At 42.9% G+C, this 22,541-nt stretch overlaps 1 protein-coding gene across 1 annotated transcript in view; it reads right to left on the bottom strand.

Moving 5' to 3' along the window:
• The window catches only part of LOC117813710 (protein inscuteable homolog), a 104,725-nt gene that overhangs the window by 44,066 nt on the left and 38,118 nt on the right, over positions 1-22,541 (bottom strand). Inside the window, exon 4 of the mRNA XM_034684707.1 lies at positions 17,295-17,386. Coding sequence (XP_034540598.1) covers positions 17,295-17,368 — 74 coding nt within the window. The 5' untranslated portion in view covers positions 17,369-17,386. The remainder of the gene's footprint in view (positions 1-17,294; positions 17,387-22,541) is intronic.

The raw sequence follows: 22,541 nt of genomic DNA, 5'->3' as shown, positions 1-22,541 counted from the left end.
ATGGTCACTTGTCCTGCCTGCTGTCCCCTCTTTTCACCCGTTCTCTGTGCGTGTTTTATTGTTGAAAAGTGCCGATCAAGTGAGGACTTACGTTTAAGTTCCAAGGAAGTCAAATTGATGACAAAACCGATGACGTGCAGGGGCTGAGATTGAGGTAATTGGTCAAATTTGCGGGAAAGTTGCGGTGATTGTATAAAATTGCAAGGCCGCGAAAAAATCGCGCTGATTGGTTGAATTTGCGTTGATAGTTGCGATCGCGAAATCGCAACTTCCTGGAGGGACTGATAAAGTAAATAAGGAACATCTACAATGAAGCAACCAAACAATTTAAGACCTTCCATTATCATCATCAACAATTAACATCACCACAATAATGACCAAAGTACCAAGTCCTGGGTCACTCAAGACCTGAACACAGTGTGAGTCAACTGTAGCTGGAAGACATGATCTGCCACTGGGGACAACACTGGAGAACAGTCTAGCTAAGTGCATAGTGCTTCCTAAAGAGCTGGGTCTTTAGCTGTCTTTTGAAAGTAGAGAGGGACTCTGCAGATTGAATGGAGTTGGCCAATTCATTCCACCATTTAGGGGCAACAGAAGAGAAGAGTCCAGCTAGTGATTTTGAGGCCTTGTGTGCTGGAAGCACTAGGCGCTTTTCAGAGGCTGAGGGTAGCGGGCGAGAAGGGCAGTAGACCTGGATGAGGGGTTCCAGGTAAACTGGAGCGGTTTTGGTGACTGCTTTGTAAGTCATGATTAGAGTTTTGTATCTGATGCGAGCTGCAACTGGAAGCCAGTGTAGTGAGATGAGCAGGGGAGTGACATGAGCTCATCTTAAAAAACATATTTGACAAGATTTCAACACATTTTTAACAAGCTTGGATCCATTCATTCAACGTTTCCTTTGTGTTATGATCACAAAAGAGAGAGTATCTGTTAAAGTACCATATCTCACATATCTCTCAAAACCTAAACCTTCCTTATTGACAGACGTATCCAAACGCACAGTTCTGCAACTTTTGTGCAGAAACAAAGAACGAGCAGAAGTCCGTCCGGCTTGAATGTTGTACAGATTTATGTAAGAAATCCTGCTGCTGGGTGAGAGTCACAGAGAGCTCCTCTCTTCCTGTAACACTTCAGGAGAAAATTTTCACTTGAGCTTTTAGATGATTCACTTTTTTAACTTTGTATGAGACATGGAGTCCTACTGATGGATGAGTCACCGAGAGGCTGCTCTGTAACCGTCTGATTCAGACCCATGTTTATGAAACAGAGAGGTTAGTGACTGAGCTGTGGGTCTGGAAGTTGGTTTTAAGATCTAAGATTATGTCAGATTAAGGTTTTTAGATGCTTTATTATTAGACATTCAAACAAAATTGAATATACCCACAAGTAGGCCTCCAAAAGAAATATATTATCACCTGATTGCAAATAATTTGAGCTGCCAGACATCATTTTGCAAAACTGTGAGACCCAACGATCAAGCAGCTGAATCAGATAGTCACTGCTTCTAAGTAGTGGTGCAATGGATCATCGTTAATCCGTGATCCGTACGGATGCCTCTCCACGGTTCGGCACGGACATGGCCCGCGAATCTGTTGATGAAAAAAGTTGCGCGTGTTCACGTGATGACCGCATGTTCAATCCACACTCACTCGTCAAGCACAGCAGTAGTCATGGTAAGTGAAGGAGCAGAGGAACTTGAAAACCCTCCTGCAACTTTTAAGCCACATGTATTGGAGCATTTTGGGTTTCCCTGTGAAATACAGTGAATGCTGAATGTGCTTGAGCCGCGTTATGAAATTCCGTCGTGCACCCACTAGACCAGAGGCCGTCAATACGCGTCCCGCGGACCGCATCCGGCCGCCTGTTCATGGCCCCCGAACTGTTATTCCTTCACTCTGTGTTCTGGTCGTGTTTACCGGGACTTGTCTCCATGTCAATGATACACAGACAGGCTGTTACTGGGTCACTTAGAGTCCAATGCTGCGAGTGCAATTTTTAACTTTCACTTTCGTTTATGGAGCGGTTCACATATTTGCACTTTGCCAGCTGTAGGACCCTAGAATGCACGAAAACGGTGTGTTCAGTTTGCATCTCAAAGAAAAGTGGACGGTGAAAATCAGCAAATGAAAGAAGAATGGAGTGAAACTTTTGAAGTTCCTCTGCTCCTTCACTTGCCATGCAGTGAAATGCAGTGAATGAGGTAGGACTGGGCCCACAGATAGGGTGCTTTGCACATGCAGTAAATTTTGAGTTGATAGTTGTTTTTATTTAATGGGCAAAAGTTTAAAAGTGTTTTACAAAATAAATGGAGGACAAAGTTATATTTGTCTTTTTATTTTTTATTTTTTTTGCTGATCCGAAAAATGATCCGATCCGTGGCTCAAAACCGTGATCCGATCCGAACCGTGAGTTTTTTGATCCGTTGCACCCCTACTTGTAAGGGTGTCCCATTTGCCGCCATCTTGCTTTAAACCTTTAACCTTATATTATCAAAATGCACAGGACTCTGGGTTGGTCCCTGATGAAAGAAAGGATTACCATTTATTTTTATGCCTGTGTTGTTTGTCTATTTATGTACAGCACTTTGTTCCGGCTGTGGTCGTTTTAAAGTGCTTTATAAATAAAGTTGAGTTGAGTTATTATTGACAATATCAGTAGGAATGTTAGTATCTAATTGTTTTGGTCAGAGTATGAATTAGTATGAACTTTTATGAAAATGTATTGTATTTATAAGCTTTGTCATATATTGTATTTTAATGTATTTTTGTGATATTGTTTTTGTTTTGTTTTTTTTACTTTTGACTTTGATTTTTTTTTAAATGGAAATTGCGTGTGGATTGTACAAATTAGCACGAGTGGACCCCAGGAAGAGTAGTTGCTACCTTGGTAGTAACTAATTGGGATCCTAATAAACTAATAAAAAAAATCATCCAACACTGAGCAGGTGCTTTATGGAGATAAGTTGAGCTATCAGGATCTTAAAGCCAAACTGTCGCCTATTTGTGGCACAAACATAAATTAAAGCCGCAGCACCTGCAGCAGCCGCCTACGTGAGCCACCGCCACATGTAAACCACCGCCTGATATTTGCCACCACATGATGCAAAAGCAAGATCTGAGAGTATAGACCGCCTGTGTTCCTTGGGTGGTGCAAATGTTGCAAGTTTTTGGCAGATTGCCAAATAAAACCTCCAAACTTGACAGTGTGCCACGCCCACAATTTTAGTCTGAACGGAATGCCTTTAATAATTTGTAATCGTCAATGTGTCTGCTATTGAATGTGCTTGGTTTGGACTGAATCGGAGAAAAACCCTAGGAGGAGCTCTCAAAAGTATGCACCCTTATTTGGGCGTCATTCTTCACATTCAAAGCTGTATGTGCGTTTGATGCACCGCCTGAAAGCCTGCCACGCCCACAATTTTAGTCTGAACGGAATGCCTTTAATGATTTTTAATCGTCAACGTATCGACTATAGAATGTGCCTAGTTTGGACTGAATCGGAGAAAAGCCCAAGGAGGAGTTTGGACGCCTTTAGGCCCCATTTTTCATGTTCAAAGCTAGGTGGCGCTCTTCCTGTTGAGTTTCGAATATGGGTGCAAGAGACTTTTTTGTGCGTCCTGATGCCATGAATATGCGTATTACTTTTCATGCATGTAGCTCAAAATAACTCTATGGGTAGGGTTTTTTTTTTTTTTTACCTCTAGGGGGCGCTACTGAGAAATTTTTTGCAAGAGCCATATTAACTTGCAATTTTCACCAGGCCTGATGAGTGTGCATAAATTTGCGCGCTTTCATTCATGTTCAGGGTTCCAAAACTGCGATCTCCTAGGCAGAAGAATAATAAGAAGAATCCTTAGGGTTTAAATAGGGCCTTTGCCGCCACTGCAAAGGCAGTGCTCGGGCCCTAATAAAGGAGGAAAAACACCGGGACATTTTGAAAGACATGAGAAGATAAGAAGTGAATCATCTCTCATCCTTATAATAAACAACCTAATGCTCCATTTTTAGCAAATATGAAATACAATCATAAAGAGTCTGTGTGTTTTCTGACAGAGCCAGGGTAAATAATTGGTAAGGAGACCTGCTGGTGGAAAGCAGTGACTCATCTCTGGAGAGGAACTCTTCCCTCTGTGACATCCAGCTACTTTAAAGATGGAATCATCCCCTGACAGCCGTTTCTACACCGAGGTAAACCGCTGCAGAGCAAAGCAAAGAAGAAAGGAACAGGCAGCGATACGGACCTCTGACAGAGTCCCATCGCAGGGTGTGAGTCAGTTTGTTTGAGGCTAAAAACAGCAACAACATCCGCAAGAAAGCCCCGTGAGCCCTCGTTTGCTAATCGCATCATGAAGATAAGGGAAATAAACGACAAAACAAGTGTGCTTTAAACCGCTAGGGTCGTGACGTCTCTGTAAAAGCTCACACTCAGTGTTTCGTGTTAGCTAGCAGCAGACAGGCAGGTTTGAAGCAGAGCACCTGTCGTCACTCAAGCTCGCCCCTTATTGAACAGCAGGATCTAGTTTGTTCTCCAGGGGTGGCTGAACGTAACAAGACTTGTTTGAGGCTACACGTGAATCAGACTTTATGCAAAACACTTCATAGAACATGAGTAAAATAACTCGTGTGAAATAAACACGTCCTAAAACACTGATTATGAGCTCCATGCTTACAATGCGCAGAGTATTGAGTTATGTTTAGAGACAGAAGAGCTCATAGTGCCCTATTACCCCAGGCCTGCTATAAGTCTCCAAAAAACAGTATGGGTGGTAGAGCCTTCAGTTATCAGGCACCTCTCCTTTGGTATCATCTACCAATCAGGGTCCAGGAGGCAGACAAGTGTAGACTTCAAACTTTCCTTTTTGATAAAGCTTATACTTAGGGCTTGTTCAGGCTTAGACCAGCTCTTAGTTTTTGCTGCTATAGGCTTAGACTCCAGGGGGAACTGACACAATGGGATCCTGTATTCCCCTCTCTCCCCTCTCTCTGTCTGTCACTTACTTTAAGTCTTACTGTCCCATTAAAGTTACTAACCATAGACCTTTCTGGAGTCCCTGAGCTCCCTTGTCTCGTAGATTCCTCTGGATCTCTGTCATAGACGGCCTGCTGCTTCAAACGTTCCAGACTCCAGCTGCTACAACTACTACTATCTATCTCATCACTATAATCCTCCCCCTTCACCTTATCTGGCACCTCTACTTTGGAATCATAGACCAGTCAGGGTCAGGGAGGCAGACACCTTCTCTACTTTTAAGGGTTGGCTTCAAACTTTCCTTTTTTGATAAAGCTTATAGTTAGAGCTGGATCAGGCTTGGACCAGCTCTTAGTTATGCTGCTATAGGCTTAGACTGACACACTGGGATCTCCTCTCTCTGACTAGCACTTACTTTAACTCTCCCTGTCCCATCAAAGTTACTAACCATCAACCTTTCTGGAGTCCCTGAGCTCCCTTGTCCCGTAGATTCCTCTGGCCTGCTGCTGTGGAGGTTCCAGACTCCAGCTGCTACAACTACTACTATCCGTCTCCCCACTATCATCTCTCTCTCTCTTCATCTCCCTCTATGCCTCTCTCCAACACGGTCTCAGCAGATGTGTGTCTAACATGAGTCTGGTCCTGCTGGAGGTTTCTGCCTGTTAAAGGAAGTTTGTCCTTGCCACTGTAACTTGCTAAATGCTACAAAGTGCTCTGCTCATGGTGGATTAAGATGAGATCAGACTGAGTCCTGTCCTTCTGGTGGCAGCTGTGCCTAAGCGGTAGAGTAGATTGTGTCTTGGTGGAAGGTTGTCGGTTCGATCGCTATCTCCTGCAGTCTGTATGTTGAAGTGTCCTTGGGCAAGACTGGACACAAAGCTCCTGCTGAAGGAATAGCCACTGGTGCATGAATGTGTGTGAAGTCCATTTTGACCTTTAACTCTCGTCTCTTGGGTCGAGTCCCGTTAACTCCCCTCATTAATCAGGATCAACTTGTTTTCGTTGTCAAATCCTGACTCCTCATGAAACAAATCTAAATGTTTGTTTTCTTCTGTGATGAAATGAAACTCTAATGTTCACAGCATGTGTCCATGAAAGAAAGACATCTAGATCAGGTCAGATATGACTCTTGGATTGGATTAAACCCCAAACTGGATGTTTTAAAACATCATCTGTCCAAATCTCAATTGTCCACAGACTTCATGAAGCACAACCAGCACACCATGCAGCTCTTTTGGAAGAGAAACACAGCAACATGTGTTCGCTCATGCTTTTATTTCACTTTCTGGATCCGACTCAATCTGCTCAGTTTGTTCCCAACACAGCTCTCTGATATGGAAGTCATTCAGCAAGATGTAAGCAGGATGAAGGCCGTCACTGTTGTCCAAAGTCTGCTTTTCATGGATATCACAGTCTGACGCCTGATGTCATGTTGTGAACAAATGGAAATTTTAGTCAAATACCACAACAGGACCGCAGTGCAGCGCGGCAGAGTGAACCGTAATGGGATGGAAATGTGGGCAGAGTGAGCTGCGAGATTTTGAGGAGCAGACCATTGTGGCTTTGGCTTCCAATGACGGAGGAAACAAGGACACTGTTGTCCCAGAGATAATTAAATATGGAGGCAGATACACAGAGAGACCACAAAGGATGTTAAAGAATTCTTCTTCTGCATAGAAACCAGAATATCGCTGCGCAGGACTCTCTGAACTGAAAACTTCAGGGAGGCACAAACGGCTGCCTCGCTGCGTGAAGAGGTGACGGATGAGCTCAACAAATGGTTAAAGCATATGGCTAATGGTACTTTTGGATGTGTAGGTCACGCCTTGATTTTCCGGGCGAAGGTCGAGCCTGCACTCCTCCCGAAGTAGCGCCTGCTGAGGGAATATCGTGGCCTCTGACTGGTACAGCTGAATCCTGGAAGCAGAGGCAGACATCTGACTTCCAGATGTTTGAGACAGCTTCTAATGTGCAGCCAAGAGCGGACTTCACCTACACCAGCACACTCGCAGCCTGGTTTCTATTTGTTCTCTGTCTCTCAGTCCGACCAAATCTGACTTGATTCTCTCTGTTGTTTTGTTCTTTTTTCCCGTCGGACTCACACTCCTGCCCTCACACACGTCTATTAGCATGCACCAGAGAGTAAAATACAACCGCTGCAGTTTGTGCAAGACATTAATCAGTCCCGCCAGGATTTCTCTGCTATTTAAATTGCCTAATAATAACAAGCTTTTTTTCCCAAAGACTGTGATTTGGATTCTGCTTTATTGATTCGGACAGTAAATAAAGAGCGACTGCACATACAGGGAAGAGAAAGAGAGGGGTTCACATGCACCAAAAGGTCAAGGGTCAGAGTTGAGTAGGTTTCCACAGCTTCTTCCAAAACTATAAACGCTACTACAACTTGAGTTCTTTATGCACAGGATGTACATAATGTAGGCCTTGTCTCTTTATTTTAGAAATATATTGAGTTTTTAAGTGACCTTATTTGTTTGAAATATGTCAACTTGTGTTAAAGGATGCATTTGCCCATGCAGGTCCAAAATAAAATGTATAAATGTGAACAGTAGATAAGTCTGCACACCAGAAGCTGGAGCTGGAGCTGGAGCTTGGAGCTGGAGCTGGAGCTGGAGCTTGGAGCTGAAGCTGGAGCTGGAGCTTGGAGCTGGAGCTGGAGCTGTAGATTGGAGCTTGGAGCTGGAGCTGGAGCTTGGAGCTGGAGCTGGAGCTTGGAACTGGAGCTGGAGCTGGTGCTTGGAGCTGGAGCTAGAGCTAGAGCTGGAGCTTGGAGCTGGAGTTGGAGCTGGAGCTGGAGCTTGGAGCTGGAGCTGGAGCTTGGAGCTTGGAGCTTGGAGCTGGAGCTTGGAGCTGGAGCTGGAGCTGGAGCTGGAGCTAGAGCTAGAGCTAGAGCTTGAGCTGGAGCTGGAGCTGGAGCTGGAGCTGGAGCGAGAGCTTTGAGCTGGAGCTAGAGCTGGAGCTGGAGCTGGAGCTGGAGCTTGGAGCTGGAGCTGGAGCTGGAGCTGGAGCTAGAGCTTGGAGCTGGAGCTGGAGCTTGGAGCTGGAGCTGGAGCTTGGAGCTGGAGCTGGAGCTGGAGCTAGAGCTGGAGCTGGAGCTGGAGCTGAAGCTTGGAGCTGGAGCTGGAGCTAGAGCTTGGAGCTGGAGCTTGGAGCTGGAGCTGGAGCTTGGAGCTGGAGCTGGAGCTGGAGCTAGAGCTGGAGCTGGAGCTGGAGCTGAAGCTTGGAGCTGGAGCTGGAGCTGGAGCTGGGAGCTGGAGCTGGAGTTGGAGCTGGAGCTTGGAGCTAGAGCTGGAGCTGGAGCTTGGAGCTGGAGCTGGAGCTGGAGCTGGAGCTGGAGCTAGAGCTGGAGCTTGGAGCTGGAGCTTGGAGTTGGAGCTGGAGCTGGAGCTGGAGCTTAGAGCTGGAGCTGGAGCTTGGAGCTGGAGCTTGGAGCTGGAGCTGGAGCTTGGAGCTGGAGCTGGAGCTTGGAGCTGGAGCTGGAGCTGGAGCTGGAGCTTGGAGCTGGAGCTGGAGCTGAAGCTAGAGCTAGAGCTAGAGCTGGAGCTGGAGCTGAAGCTTGGAGCTGGAGCTGAAGCTTGGAGCTGGAGCTGGAGCTTGGAGCTGGGAGCTGGAGCTGGAGCTTGGATCAGCTTCTGGTGTGCAGCATATCTACTTTTCCAATCACTATCATTGTGCAGCACCCAGTACGTCAGGTTCTGGATGTGCATGCCACCTCTACCCTTTCTAATAAAAAACAAATGTATGTCTTCTGCATGCAAAAAGGAGACAACAAAGTAATTTTCTTTTTAATTCTAACCTATTGCACTGCCACCAGTCAAACTCTTCCAAAAATGCCAAATACTAGCCAAGCAAGGTGTTTGTCTTTTAATATCACATCTTGTCTGTTTCTGTGTCAGGGCGCCAAACTTGATGTGATAAAACTAAATGAAATTATTGGAAATAGCAATGGGACACTAAATGCAAACTATGCACAGTACTGTCAAAATGGAGAGTATAGAATTGAAGAGGATATTTAATACAACTAAGGTGGTAGTGCTGTCTACTATTGAACTACTGTTGACCTAACCAGCAGCCTCTGCCACGTTTGGGGGTGAATACCATAGGCTGATTAAAACATGGACGTTTGTGACTTCGCCTATTGGTTTCTGGAGAGACATTTTGGAGCCCAACGATGGATGACACACTTACTTTTGATCAACCTAAACACAATCAAAGATGAGGAGATGAAGCAGCTTTTTCTCTACTGGCAAGTGCAAAAGTAGCTTTGTTATTAGCTTGAAAAGTTAATTATGAAAAATCTACCTCCTTTACAGTGGGAGCAAATAAATAAATCAGCTCCAATGCAAATTATACATTTTGCTTTGAGAATGGGAATTTTAACATGGGACCTAATGGGGATTCCTCGGCTTTGAAACCAGCCTCAAGTGGACACTTGAGGAACTGCAGTTTATTTGCAACTCCACATTGGTTTAATTTTTCAACACCAGAGGTTGATGCTTGGTTATGAATTAGAATTAGGGGGTGGGGATGAGGTTTTGGGCTTCATTTTCTTATTATTGTCATTTATTAATATTGTTTTATTATATTGACAATGGTTTGTTTTTGCTCTTCTCCCCTTATTTGTGTGAGGTTAACTTATTGCACAAGCAAGAATTACAAGATACTAAGTTTTACGTTAATGACAATGTGTGCTACATGATTTTTGACATTACATCCTGGAGCTTCTCATAATGAACTGCAGCCTACGTAAAGCACACAATTGAACCAGTGAGCCAAACCAGCACCTCTAGAGAAAACATCCACAGGGTCGTACAGAAAGCAGAGAGGTTGGTTGAATTTGCATTCATTGTTACACTCCAGACACTGCAGCTTCTAGATAACACTCAGTCTAAAACCATCTCTGGCAGACTTGTCTCTCACTTAGTTCTGTTTTGTCTCTTCCATCTCTTTTCTCTGCATCAGCAAACAACTCCTCACACCCCTGCATGGGCTCGGGCTGCAAGCTCAAATCCACAGAGTACAAAGAAAAACACACAAACACAGACGAGCGACGTCACAGAAACTTGGTTAACCGGCTCTCTTATGAGCGAGCCTCTTTCAGGCTGTAACCTGAGTGCCCCGATGGTCCAGATAAAGAGGTCCCAGTGAAGTGCTGGTTCTGTTGTGTTGATGTTTGTCATCTGAGTGAGTGCATGTGTGTGCGCTCCATCTGTGTTTGCAATTTATTCTAATACAATTCAGTCATTGGGCTCCTTTTATCAGTCGATTTACTGACTGTTACTGAGCCATGTGCTGAACAAATACCATTTGTGTTTCAGTGTGTGTGTGTGTGCAGACAGACAATGAAAGCAAGTTTGTGTGTGTGTGTGTTTTCGTGTGTGTTTGCCTGTGAATGGCGTGACAGCTGTACTGATTTGATATCCAAGGGCATTCATTACGTGTCTTCTGCGGCGCTGTGTAAGCATTTGCAAACACACAACTGTCAGAAGATATATATTCATATTTATCATCGATGACTCAAATAGACTCCGCCAGAGCAGCTGATGAGGAGGCTTCTCCCATCAAAAGACAAAACATCAGCGTCTGACTCTCTTCACAACAAACACATAAATCACCGCGCTGATACGAGTTTTATCCTGCAGATCTGAGGAAAAGAGACTTTTCTGGTGTATCTATTTGAGGATTTAAAGCCACGAAGGTTTGAAAACACACTATGATGTGTTTTCTTTGGTCTGAAGTTGATGAAACACCAGAAAAACGAAGCATGTGAAAAAGTCAGTACTTTTATTTTGAAGGGTCAGACCTACAGCTGCTGATGAAGGCTGTTAAGTTGATGTTTGATTCTCAGGTCAGCTGGATTTTGTTCTCCCTGTGTCAGCGTGAAAGCAGCTCTGCTCTGTTTTTACTTTACTTTCTCACCGCATGGTAAAAAACATTCCCACGTGTTCAACAGATTTTACAGATTTTAGATTTAAATCTCTGAGGTTTGTGCGCAGACTTGTATGGGGCGCTGTTTTTAAAGTTGTGCACACTGAAAATTACAGCTCCAATTCTCCATGTTTAGATCCAAAACGTCAGAAAAATGTATTACTGACGGCGCCCAATACAAATTCACACTGCTGCCTATCAGAACTACCAAAATAAAGTATATTTAACATTTCGATTTACATTTAACATTTAGATTTAATGTTGAACATTTGGATTAGATTTAACATTTAGATTTATTTTAAGCTTTTTGGATTTATATTTAGCATTTAGATTTAACATTTAGATTTACATTAAACATTTAGATTTAAATTTTACATTTATATTTATATTTAACATTTAGATTTAACGTTGAACATTCAGATTTATCTTTAACATTTATATTTACATTTAACATTTAGGTTTACATTTAGATTTATATTTAACATTTATATTTACATTTAACATTTAGATTTAACATTTAGATTTATATTTAACATTTAGATTTATATTTAACATTTAGATTTAACGTTGAACATTCAGATTTATCTTTAACATTTATATTTATATTTAACATTTAGGTTTACATTTAACATTTATATTTATATTTAACATTTAGATTTACATTTAACATTTATATTTATATTTAACATTTAGGTTTACATTTAACATTTAGATTTATATTTAACATTTAGATTTACATTTAACATTTAGATTTATATTTAACATTTAGATTTAACATCGAACATTTAGATTTACATTTAACATTTAGATTTAGATTTAGCTTTTAGATTTAACATTGAACAATAAGCTTTACATTTAACATTTAGATTTAACATCTAGATATATATTTAACATTTAGATTTATATTTAGCTTTTAGATTTATATTTAGCATTCAGATTAAAAGTTGAACATTTAGATTAAAAGTTGAACATTTAGATTTTTTATTTAACATTTAGATTTAACATTTAGATTTATATTTAACATTTAGATTTAACATTTAGCTTTATATTTACCATTTAGATTTATATTTAACATTTAGGTTTATATTTAACATTTAGATTTAACATTTAGATTTAGATTTAACATTTTGATTTAGAGTTGAACATTTTGATTTATCTTTAACATTTCTATATCTACTTAACATTTAGGTTTATATTTAACATTTTGATTTAGTTTTAACATTTAGATTTAACATTAAGATTTTAGATTTAACATTTAGATTTAACATTTAGATATATATTTAACTTTTTGATTCAAAATTGAACAATTAGATTTAGCATTTAGATTTTACAGTATTATTATCTTAAATATATTTGTGGAAAGAAAAATAAATGTGAAAAAGGTTACAAATGTTGCTCTGAATGTGATTAAAACTTGTTGGGATATTTTCAAAGACCTTTTGGAGCTAAATGTTGCTTTTTATTTTCAGTGTGCACAACTTTACAAATTCAACCCCATAGGCTTCCACCTCAACTTTGGATTCAATCTCTGGGATCTTGTGAGAGAGGCTGAGAGAGAGAGAGAGAGAGAGAGAGAGAGAGAGAGAGAGAGAGAGAGAGAGAGTGTGTGGGTGTTTGCAATGCCACGTTGGTTTTGACCTCTGCACCTCCTGCTATTGACCAAGTCTCTGTTGATTTAGGATCCTCTCTGAGACGGATATATTGGTTTGGAGAGGACGAACACACAAACATCAGCTGGTAAATATTTCTCAGGACAAATAAAAAGAGGGAAATAAAATGATTTGAATCAGCGGTCCATAAAACCTCCCTCACACTTTCAACACCATCTTATGTTGATTTAAGCTTCACTCACTCACACACACGAAACACACACACACAACACTCCTGAGAACTTGCCACACATCTTTCCTGCCAGTCCCCAAGTAGAGTTTCTGAAAGAAGTTGTGGTGAACTGATGTGGGAACATTTTGGGGAAAACTGACCATGAGAGCGAGCTGAGGTTGAGATGTGTTTTTAATGTGATCAGTGCAAACCGGAGAGAACGACATTTAGCAGGATGAATAAAAACATCTGAGGTTGAAGAAGGAGAATTATTTTCAAGATGTCTGCACGAAGCATTGATATAAAAGCAAACACTGTCATCGTACTAGGGCCCCTTTTGCTTTGTCTTAAGCTTGGTTTATATTCTGCATTGACCCTACACAGCAGTGTCTGACGTGGACATGAGCGAAACAAACTTGTGTGTTGATGTGTCCGTGTCACGCAGCAAGACTCCGCCGAAACGCTTGAAGGCGGTGTGGTCTCTGTGGAGTCGGGTCGCCTGTTTCCTGTCCCAGATTCAGAGCCTATTATGTTCATTTAGAGCTGACACATGCTGCTGTTTATCATACAGCAATGTTTACAGGGAAGAATAGAGAGGAAGTGCTGTAAATGCAGGAAATACAAAGCTGTCTGGCTAACCAATCACAGGGCTTGCTGTCTGCTTCATAGACTGTAAATAAAAATGGACAGCGTTGCTCCGCCTCTTCCCGTTGTACGGTTCTGAAGCCAAAAAAACCCCGCTTCTGGGCGCCGCCATTGTGCAGCCAGAGCCTGTGAAGCCACTGTAATAAGCTCTGCCCTACAGCGTAGCGTCACAAGACGCTGTGTGTCCTTTGACGTTTCCCTCTACGGCGGCTGTGAATCAAAGGAAACAGGAAGTAAAACCCCGTTTTTTAAACTCTAATAACTAACGAAAGTGAGAATGTGAGAAACATTCATACCACGTGTATTTATTTTTGAAAGTGTGACTGCTCCCCCATTCAAATGAATGGAGGAGACTGATTTTTTTTACCTATACTGCAGCCAGCCACCAGGGGGCAGACACTCTGCTGAAAGCTTCACCACCAGGGGAGCCGGATTCTCCCCTGGTCTGTATCAATTCGACACAGTTACATTTTGGAGGAGGTGCACGTCAGGCTACACGTGTAGGTTTCTGCGTCCTAAAAGAGCTACCCAGACCAACGGCGTCGATTCAACGTTAAACCAGCCTTTACTGTGGCTTTCACAGCTTGCTTCTGATGTCATTGTAATGTTTGGTGATACATACAACCTTTATTTTGAAATGCATTGCAACGGAAACCGAAAGTGTTGTGTACATGTATGTAGCTTGACGCTAGGACGTAAATGCACGGTGCTGGAGAGAAATAAAGAAGTTAGCCGATGAGCTCAAACTCCGATACAACTGCGTGGACCTGGATTTATTAGTAGACAGTCAGTCACAACAGTCATGTCTGGCTTTCAGAAACTCACCTCTACTTCAAATCGATGTCATAGCCTACACCATAGGCCTGCGTAGCTTGTTTTAGATGCCAAAGCCTCTGCGTGTGGCCTGACGTTCTCCTCCTCCAAAATTTAACTACGAGTCGAAACGATGCAGACAACAAGCCCTTGGATTGGTCCGCTGCACAGCATTGTATTTCATGCATCAGCCATCCATCAGCCGTACATTTCATATCCTCCAGCTTCTCCTCTCTATTCTTCCCTGTAATCATGTCTGTATGATAAACAGTAGCATGTATCAGCTTCAAATAAACATAATATGTTCTGAGTCGCTGTGAAAAAGTAAACAGAACACGCAGCGGGACAGGAAACAGGCGACAGACACCAAACCGCCCTCAAGCGTTTTGGCGAAGTGCTGCAGAGCTACGCAGACACATCAAAACAGAAGTTTAAACCTGTCTTAAGTCTTGGTTTAAGCTGAGTCTGTTGGAAACATTTGTTCTTGGGTATCTATAAAGAAACACATACAAGCATTGTCAAATAGCTATATATTTATGGGTAGAATAACTGGATCTGTTTCTTGCAACAACTGGCATATATAACAGTGAATCATCAGCATAGCAGTGGATCCAAAACAAAGGCAAAATCTGACCCAGTGGAACCAGAACAGTGAAAACAACACTCTGGAGGACCTAGGATAGACCCCTGAGGGACCCCAAGGACTCTAAGAAAATGTTGTCATATAAGATCTGAACCACTGAAGCACCTGACCTGAAATGACACATTTCTCGAGGCAGTCTGATAATATACGGCGGTCCACTGAATCAAGGCAGCGCTAAGATCCAACAACAGTAAACCAGATGTTGACTCGGAGTCGACAGCCAATAACAAACTGTTCCCTCGCTTTGACAGAGCTGTTTCTGAGGAGTGATTAATCTGCAGCGGCTCGAGACATCGTTTGATGATAAGTAGTTTAAGAGCTGGTTTGACAACACGTTCTTAAAGGAACTTATGACAAGAAAGTCAGGTTTTGAGACAGGTCTGTAACTTGTCAGGGACTCTGCATCCAAGCTAGATTGAGAGTTTCACCACAGCAGGTTTAAAGGTGACGTATCATGCAAAATTGACTTTTTAATGGTTCTCTACCTGAAATATGTGTCCCTGTCTACAAACCCCCCGAGAATGAAAAGAATCCATTCTGCCCCTGTTCTGATTTCTACACCTTTCTGTAAATGTGTGTGAAACGAGCCGTTTCAGACTTCCGTGTTTTTGTTACGTAACAACAATATCCGGTCTGTCACGGAGTCAGAGCTCGGAGCTTGTTCAGCCCATAGACTGTATAAAATAATACTGAATCCCCTCCTCCGTTTTTCATTACCTGCACAAATGTGTGCTAACAAGGAGCTTAGGAGGGAGGCATGCTAGTTGTAGGCTGTCTTAATAAACACAAAGGTCGGTTTTACTCCCCACGTCTGCAGATTTGAAGATCTAGTGGATGATTTTTATTTATCATGGATAAGTGTTAGCGCTAGTTAGCATAGCTACATAGCTACATGTCGTAGCTGTAGCTGTGTACCAAGACACACGTCGACATACTGACAAATAAAACAACAAGAAACACAGAATCTGTGACCAATCCTTCAGAAAAGGTCCTGCTGCCTTTCTGGCAGAGGTCGGTTTTCCTCCCCACGTCTGCAGATTTGAAGATCTAGTGGAAGATTTTTATTTGTCATGGATAAGTGCTAGCGCTAGTTAGCATAGCCACATAGCTACATGTTTGTAGCTGTGTACCAAGACACACGTCGACATACTGATAAATAAAACAACAAGAAACACTAAATCTGGGACCAATGGTTCAGAAAGGTCCTGCTACAGGCGCCTCTCCGTCAGGATCAGATTCTGGATCAGATTCAGAGGGTTGAAGTAACGCGATCTCTGAGCAGCCGTGTATATTCAGCCAACATGTAAACATTAGATCAACGTGCTGGAGAGCGGAGGCCACATCCACTTCCTGAGGGGGCGTGGTCAGAGGGAAAACAGACTGTTCTGAGGAGGACTGAAGAAGAGGGCTTTTCAGGCAGACCAAAATCTGATTTCAAAGTGTTTTTTTGAGCATAAACTTTAAAGACATGTTTTGGGGACCTCTTAGACCAATATATATTGATGAAAAAAGCAAGATGGAAGAACTTAGAGGAGAGTGATAAGTTCAGGATGGATAAAACAAACTCCCAAAGTAGGCAGAAGAAGAATGAATATTATACTTGAATGGTGGGATTGAAGGAATGAGCAAAAAGTGAATTATTTGCCAACAAGTTTGTAACAAAATCTGTTTATAGAGATCTGTTTTGTTCCCAGCTTCTTCTATTGTTCCTCATTTCAACTTTACACAACACATTAAGTTCACGCTCCTGTCGTCTCTTCTTTATATATTTGATTTCATTCATTTGTTCCAACAACACTCCAACAAGTGATCTCTGCTGCAAAGACTCACTGTGACGTTGATGTGCCTTAGGAACAAAACACAATCTAATTTCAACAACGAAGAAAGAGTCCAGTTTGTTTCTTGGTAACTTTGCGAGCCATTGGCAGTCATGAGATTATAAGTAGAAACACAGTGAAACAAAGGGAACTGAAATTAAATTTGCTGTTCTTCCCTTGAGAGAATCTCTGCTTAATAACATCTGCAGGAAACTTTAAATTGTGTCATGTTTCTGTAATGTAATGCAGCTGTTTTTGTGTGCGAGTGCATTTCTGTTTGTCTTCTATAACAAACACAACAAACCAAATATAACCCGGCCTCCTCACAGCAGCCTGCTCTGTCACCAGACATGTGTGTGATAATTTCATCTCTCAACTGGACCCTGTCATCACTGAGAACCTCAATCTGTGCTCCAACGAGGTGCTCTGATACCAGCGGCTCTCACGCTACTGACACCATTACCAGAGAGAGGCGGGGGTCATAGTGTGCTACCTGTTTCTGGGATAGAGTCATTGACAGTGTTTGTGTGTTTATTTCTATGTGTGTGTGATGTATGAGTGAGAGTATTCCTGTTTCAGTACTTTGTTTTTATTTCAACTGAGACGATTGGTGATGATCAGACCGTGCAGCATCTTACCTCATGGGGGAAGAAGAGAGCGAGCTGCTCTGTCTGGAGCTGCTCTGAGGAGTCGCCATTCTGTCCGAGGCCATCTTACTTCAGCTCAGCACCTGAAACACAAGACACACAACATGAACATCAGTCTCAGGACTCAGGGTTGCACCACGCAGCAACTTCCGGTCTCAAGATATGAAGCCAATGCGGAAGTGTTAAAAACTGCAGTTCATCGATCGTCCACTAGAGGCTGGCTGCAGAAACACAGGAAACCACATACACACCCATTCAAAGACGACGATCTTTACAGCAAAATTCAACATGTTTACAGCCTGCTTCAAAAAATATTTGTAGTCTGAATAGATCATTTCTCTATCAGCCCACACTGTACTGGGGTGATTTTTTTTATGGGTCGGTATCTTTGAAGATATTAAACTTACAAGTTTTGCCCAAATAAGGGCATGGCTGACTTGATTGACAGGTGGGCACCCTGTTGCTGTTAGCAAAAGGGCTAAAGGCCCGCCTCTTTACCTCACACTAGCTCGACAGAAGTTAGGTTGAATTCAGCATTTCCAATATGGCACCCGCCGTCGATTGGCTTCAAAACAGCCTTTCAGAAATAGATGGGTGACGTCACAGACACTATGTCCATTCATTATACAGTCTATGGGTTGCACTGGAAGCTCACCTGTAAAGCATGCATGTTTGGTAAGACCTACACATCTGCATAGAAACTGCACATTGCTGAATGCAATGGAAGTCTTCACACAGGAACACCGGAGCCAATCAGAATAGACTGCATCGTGTATACCAGTACCACTTATAGTCTGGATTTTACTGTACTGTCTTTATCTGAACCATTTAAATCTCCTCACAGGTGGCGCGGACTTAAGGCTGATTTATACTTCTGCGTTGAATCAACGGCGTACCCTACGCCGGGGGTCCGCGTAGCTCCCGTACCTACGCAGAGGCCTACGCACGTAGCTGACGTGCACCTCCTCCAAAATGTAACTACGCGTAGAGCCGACGCGGACCGCAAGCTCTGTGATTGGTCCGCTCGACGGCTTTGTCTTTCCCGCATTCACAGCACTTCCGGGATCCCGGACATCGGCCACACATCGGCCGTGTATTTCATCTCCTCCTCTCTATTCTTCATGTAATCATGTCTGTATGACAAACAGCAACATGTATCAGCTGTAGATTAACATAACACGCTCTGAATCTCTGTGGAAAAGTAAACAGAGATCGTAGCGGGGCCGGAAGCAGGCGACCGGCTATCAGAGAGACCACACTGCCCTCAAGCTTTTCGGAGGAGAATTGCTGCGCGACACAGACACATCGATGCACAAGTATGTGGGGCTCATGTCCACGTCAGCCCCTGCTGCGTAGGGGCGACGCAGAAGTATAAATCAGCCTTTAGCCTAATGGTTAAGTTGCGCGTCCATGTAGCGGGTGGCTCGGGTTTGAATCCAGCCTGAGGCCTCTTTCCCCTCTTTGTCATTCACCTACTCTCTCCTAGTTTCCTACACTATCTGCTGTCCTCTCCTCTATAAAATAAAGGTGTAAACGCCCCAAAAATCTATTTAAAATAATAATAATAATCCCCTCACGGGGCGCAGTTAGCCTAGCGGTCTAAGTGCACAGCCCACATACAGAAGCTATAGGCCTTGCATGTCTCTCGCTGCTCTTTACACCCCAAATTTCCTGTATCTCTCCAGCTTTCCTGTTCAATAAAGGCAAAAATCTCCTCACAGAGGTTTTGATTTGGTTTCATGTCAAATAAGAATATCGTTTGATATTATTTAAATGTGTCCAAAGTATTTCAACATCACTTCAAATGGAAGATTTACATATAAGGTAGTCCACAAACACACACACACAGCATCCTCCTGGCTGTGTGTCTTGCCTCTGCAGTGTTATCCACCACAATATCTCCTTATTGATCCTCCTCCAAGCATTCTATTCTTGTCTTGTCTTTTTTTCCCTCCAAGTAATTCAATTATCAATAAACCTCACTGTTTTAAATAGCTGCAAGCTGCTGGTGTGCCAGTGGAATAATATTTCTTATCTTCTAATTTACTGGCCGGCTGCCAGCCAGTGACTCTCTTCCCTCCTTTGAGCCTGAGCACAAGAGGCTGACGCTCTTAAGTGCCCGCAACTTTATTCCAGCGTTTTATTGATGTATCCCGTTCAGATTAGTCCCGTTTTCAATCGGGGAGAAGCGGCGGACGCCCTCCTGCCCCCTCGCACGCTCTAATCCTTTTAGTTAATGATATCCTGTAGTGGTGCGGCTACAGATTTCATGTTTACTGTGCAGTATAATTAGCAGGTAGTTACAAAGTGAGACCAGCCTCTGTCTCACACACACGAACACACACGACCTCCCGGGTTTCAGCTGCGCCCCGCTTTTTTTATGAAACGCTGCCAGAGTGTTATAGGATCGATAGACGTAAACACCAGAACTCACAATAAAGGAATGGAGAATAATGGGAGGCGTGATGCACATGAGACGTCACTCGTTTGATGGCCTGTTTTTTTCGGTGTCGCAGTGTTCAAAACCACGATGACAAAACAACTCATCCATTATGAAGAGGATGGGAATAAAGAGCGCATTAGAGGAGTCAGACTGTTTACTATTTGTTTTCAGTTCTCAGAAGCTCACAGGGTTACGTAATTATGAGCAACATGAGAACAATGTGTGATGGATGACGGGAACAGGCATCTGCAGGGGGGGCGGGAGGGGGGGGAGTGATTGAGATGAACTCAGACCGATGACTTGGGTGAGGAGACCGGGGTCGTGAAACTGAAACAGAAATAGAAGCAGGAGAGTGCAGGAAGAAGAAAATGCAGAGAAGGGGAGGAAGGAGTGGAGGAGGAGGAGGAAGGGGGGTCTTTTAACTGCAGTCTTGGCATGGCTCCTCAAGGGCCATTTTCAGAGAAAGCATTGCAGCAATCAAAAACTGTACCCATATTGTGCCAGGATCATGGAAATCTGAGGCTGGCAGCGAGCACCCTGCTGTCTGAGGGGGAAACACACTCAGTGCAGTCTGACTAGCAGAATACCATAAAACCAGATCTGATATAATTGCACTGTTAGATTATTACAATAGAAAGGTAGATTAATTGCACTGGCCCCATAATTGAGCTCAGGGTCACCGCCAACGAGACACAGATCCAGCAGATTCCATTACACCAGCCTCTGCGCTCTTTTCTGGATTACCATACAAATGGAGATGAGTTGTCCAATCAAGCATTTCAGTCCTGAGCACTTAGAGTGTGCCACTAAGTGCCGCGTTAAGGGCCATCGCGCTGAAAGCGATCCCCGTCGTTCTGCCGTGAGTGGCCGCTGACTGCAGACCGTGCAGGAAGAGAGTGGAGGGTTCTTTAGCAGGATGTCAGAGTTTACAGGTTAGTGGCTCCTCCGGGAGTGTTTCTTTTACGGCCCTGGGGACAGGCTTTGTTTTTGGACACTTAATGCTCTGTTACACTGTAATCATTTATGCAAAAGAGCCTGGACTGTTCCTTTTCTTCATTTTAACCCTTAAACCGCTGGAATTCAACAGTTTTGAGAAATGAAATATTTGTTTAGAATTTCAATAATCCATCAAACTTGTATACATATTTATTTTTGATTTGCCCTATTGTTACTTGTTATCTATTGTCCTGCCTAATTTTGTTTTGTTTCCTTGTCTTTCTTTCCATTTTTTCCTTCTCTCTGTTAACTGTATTAGCTACTTGTGTGTTTTATATATTTGTGTTGTAGGACCCCCTTGAAAATGAGATGACATATCTCAAGGGAATAAACAATTTCAATATAACATGTGAGACTAAGTGGATCTATCATGTTAGGGTGAGTCATGCATAAGCCTCAGAAAGTTTTTTTTAAAGATCAGAATAAACAGTTTCCTCATTTCCCAAATTGCCCCCCAGAGGCAGAAATTGATCAGTTCCTCTCTCTCAGCTTTGACCAAAAGCAACTGGTATCTGTTATCTACAATAGGATTGGCCTTCTGAACCCAGCCACTACCACATTGGTTAAGGAATCCTGGGAGCATGATCTGGAAACAAGTATTTCAGACAGCCAATGGAGAGACATTCTAAAATTGGTCCACTCATCGTCTATATGTGCCAGGCATGGCCTGATGCAGTGCAAGATACTCCACAAAGCCCACTTCACCAATGCTAGGTTGGCTAGAATATATCCAAATCATAGTGATGCTTGCAACCGTTGTAAAAGATCTCCAGCTGACCATTTACACATGTTTTGGACATGCCCAAAACTTACCGATTTCTGGTCCAATATTTTTGATACACTTGGTCAATCTCTTGAAATGTCTTTAATACCGGATCCTCTGACTGCTCTGTTTGGTCTCCCACCGAAGGAAAATGTTCCCTCTACTTTTCAGCACGTCATTGCCTTCACCACCTTACTGGCCAGGCGCTTAATCCTTTTTAAATGGAAACTTGTATCCCCCCCGACTCACAATAGATGGCTGCAAGATGTCTTAAACTGTTTAAAACTAGAGAAACTAAGGTTCTCACAGAAAGGGTCTCTAACATCCTTCAACAAGACCTGGGCCCCCCTGATAAACCTTATTAGAGACAGGATCTCTGTCACTCCTGATGATGCTGGAGACACAGCGTGAGCAGAGTTGGGCGCTGTAGAGAGAATCCCCCACTGTTTTTTAGTATGTGTAATAGGACGGTCGTAGATGGGCTACTACCTTAGGAAGTTGGGAGGGTGAGGGTTGGTAGGGTAACGGGGATTTATTTTCTATTGCCTTATTTGTCCTTTCTATCTAATTTGGGATGTAAAATAAAAAATATAAAAAAATAAAGATCAGAATAAAAAAATGCATGATTTAATAAATATAAAACTAGAATTATTTCTTCAATAATCAAAGAATCTGCAGATTTAAAACAGAATCCCTTCATATCTACTATTTTCGGGAGGCAGACACCCTCTCCACTTTTAAGAGTAGGCTTAAAACTTTCCTTTTTCATAAAGCTTATAGTTAGAGCTGGATCAGGCTTGGACCAGCTTTTGTCATGCTGCTATAGGCCTAGACTGCCGGGGGAACTGGCACACTGACACACTGGGATCCTAGCTCACCCCCTTTCCCCCCAACCCCTTCATCACTTACTTTAACTCTGCCTGTCCCATTAAAGTTACTAACCATAGACCTTTCTGGAGTCCCTGAGCTGCATTGTCTCGTAGATTCCTCTGAGCTGCCGTAGACGTCCTCCTGCTGCGGACGATCTGGACTCCAG

Source organism: Notolabrus celidotus, chromosome 6 (assembly GCF_009762535.1).
Source record: "Notolabrus celidotus isolate fNotCel1 chromosome 6, fNotCel1.pri, whole genome shotgun sequence".
In the NCBI taxonomy this organism is placed as follows: Eukaryota; Metazoa; Chordata; class Actinopteri; order Labriformes; family Labridae; genus Notolabrus; species Notolabrus celidotus.
The sequence above is the reverse complement of the archived record's forward strand: the minus strand, read 5'-3'. Positions and strand labels throughout refer to the sequence as shown.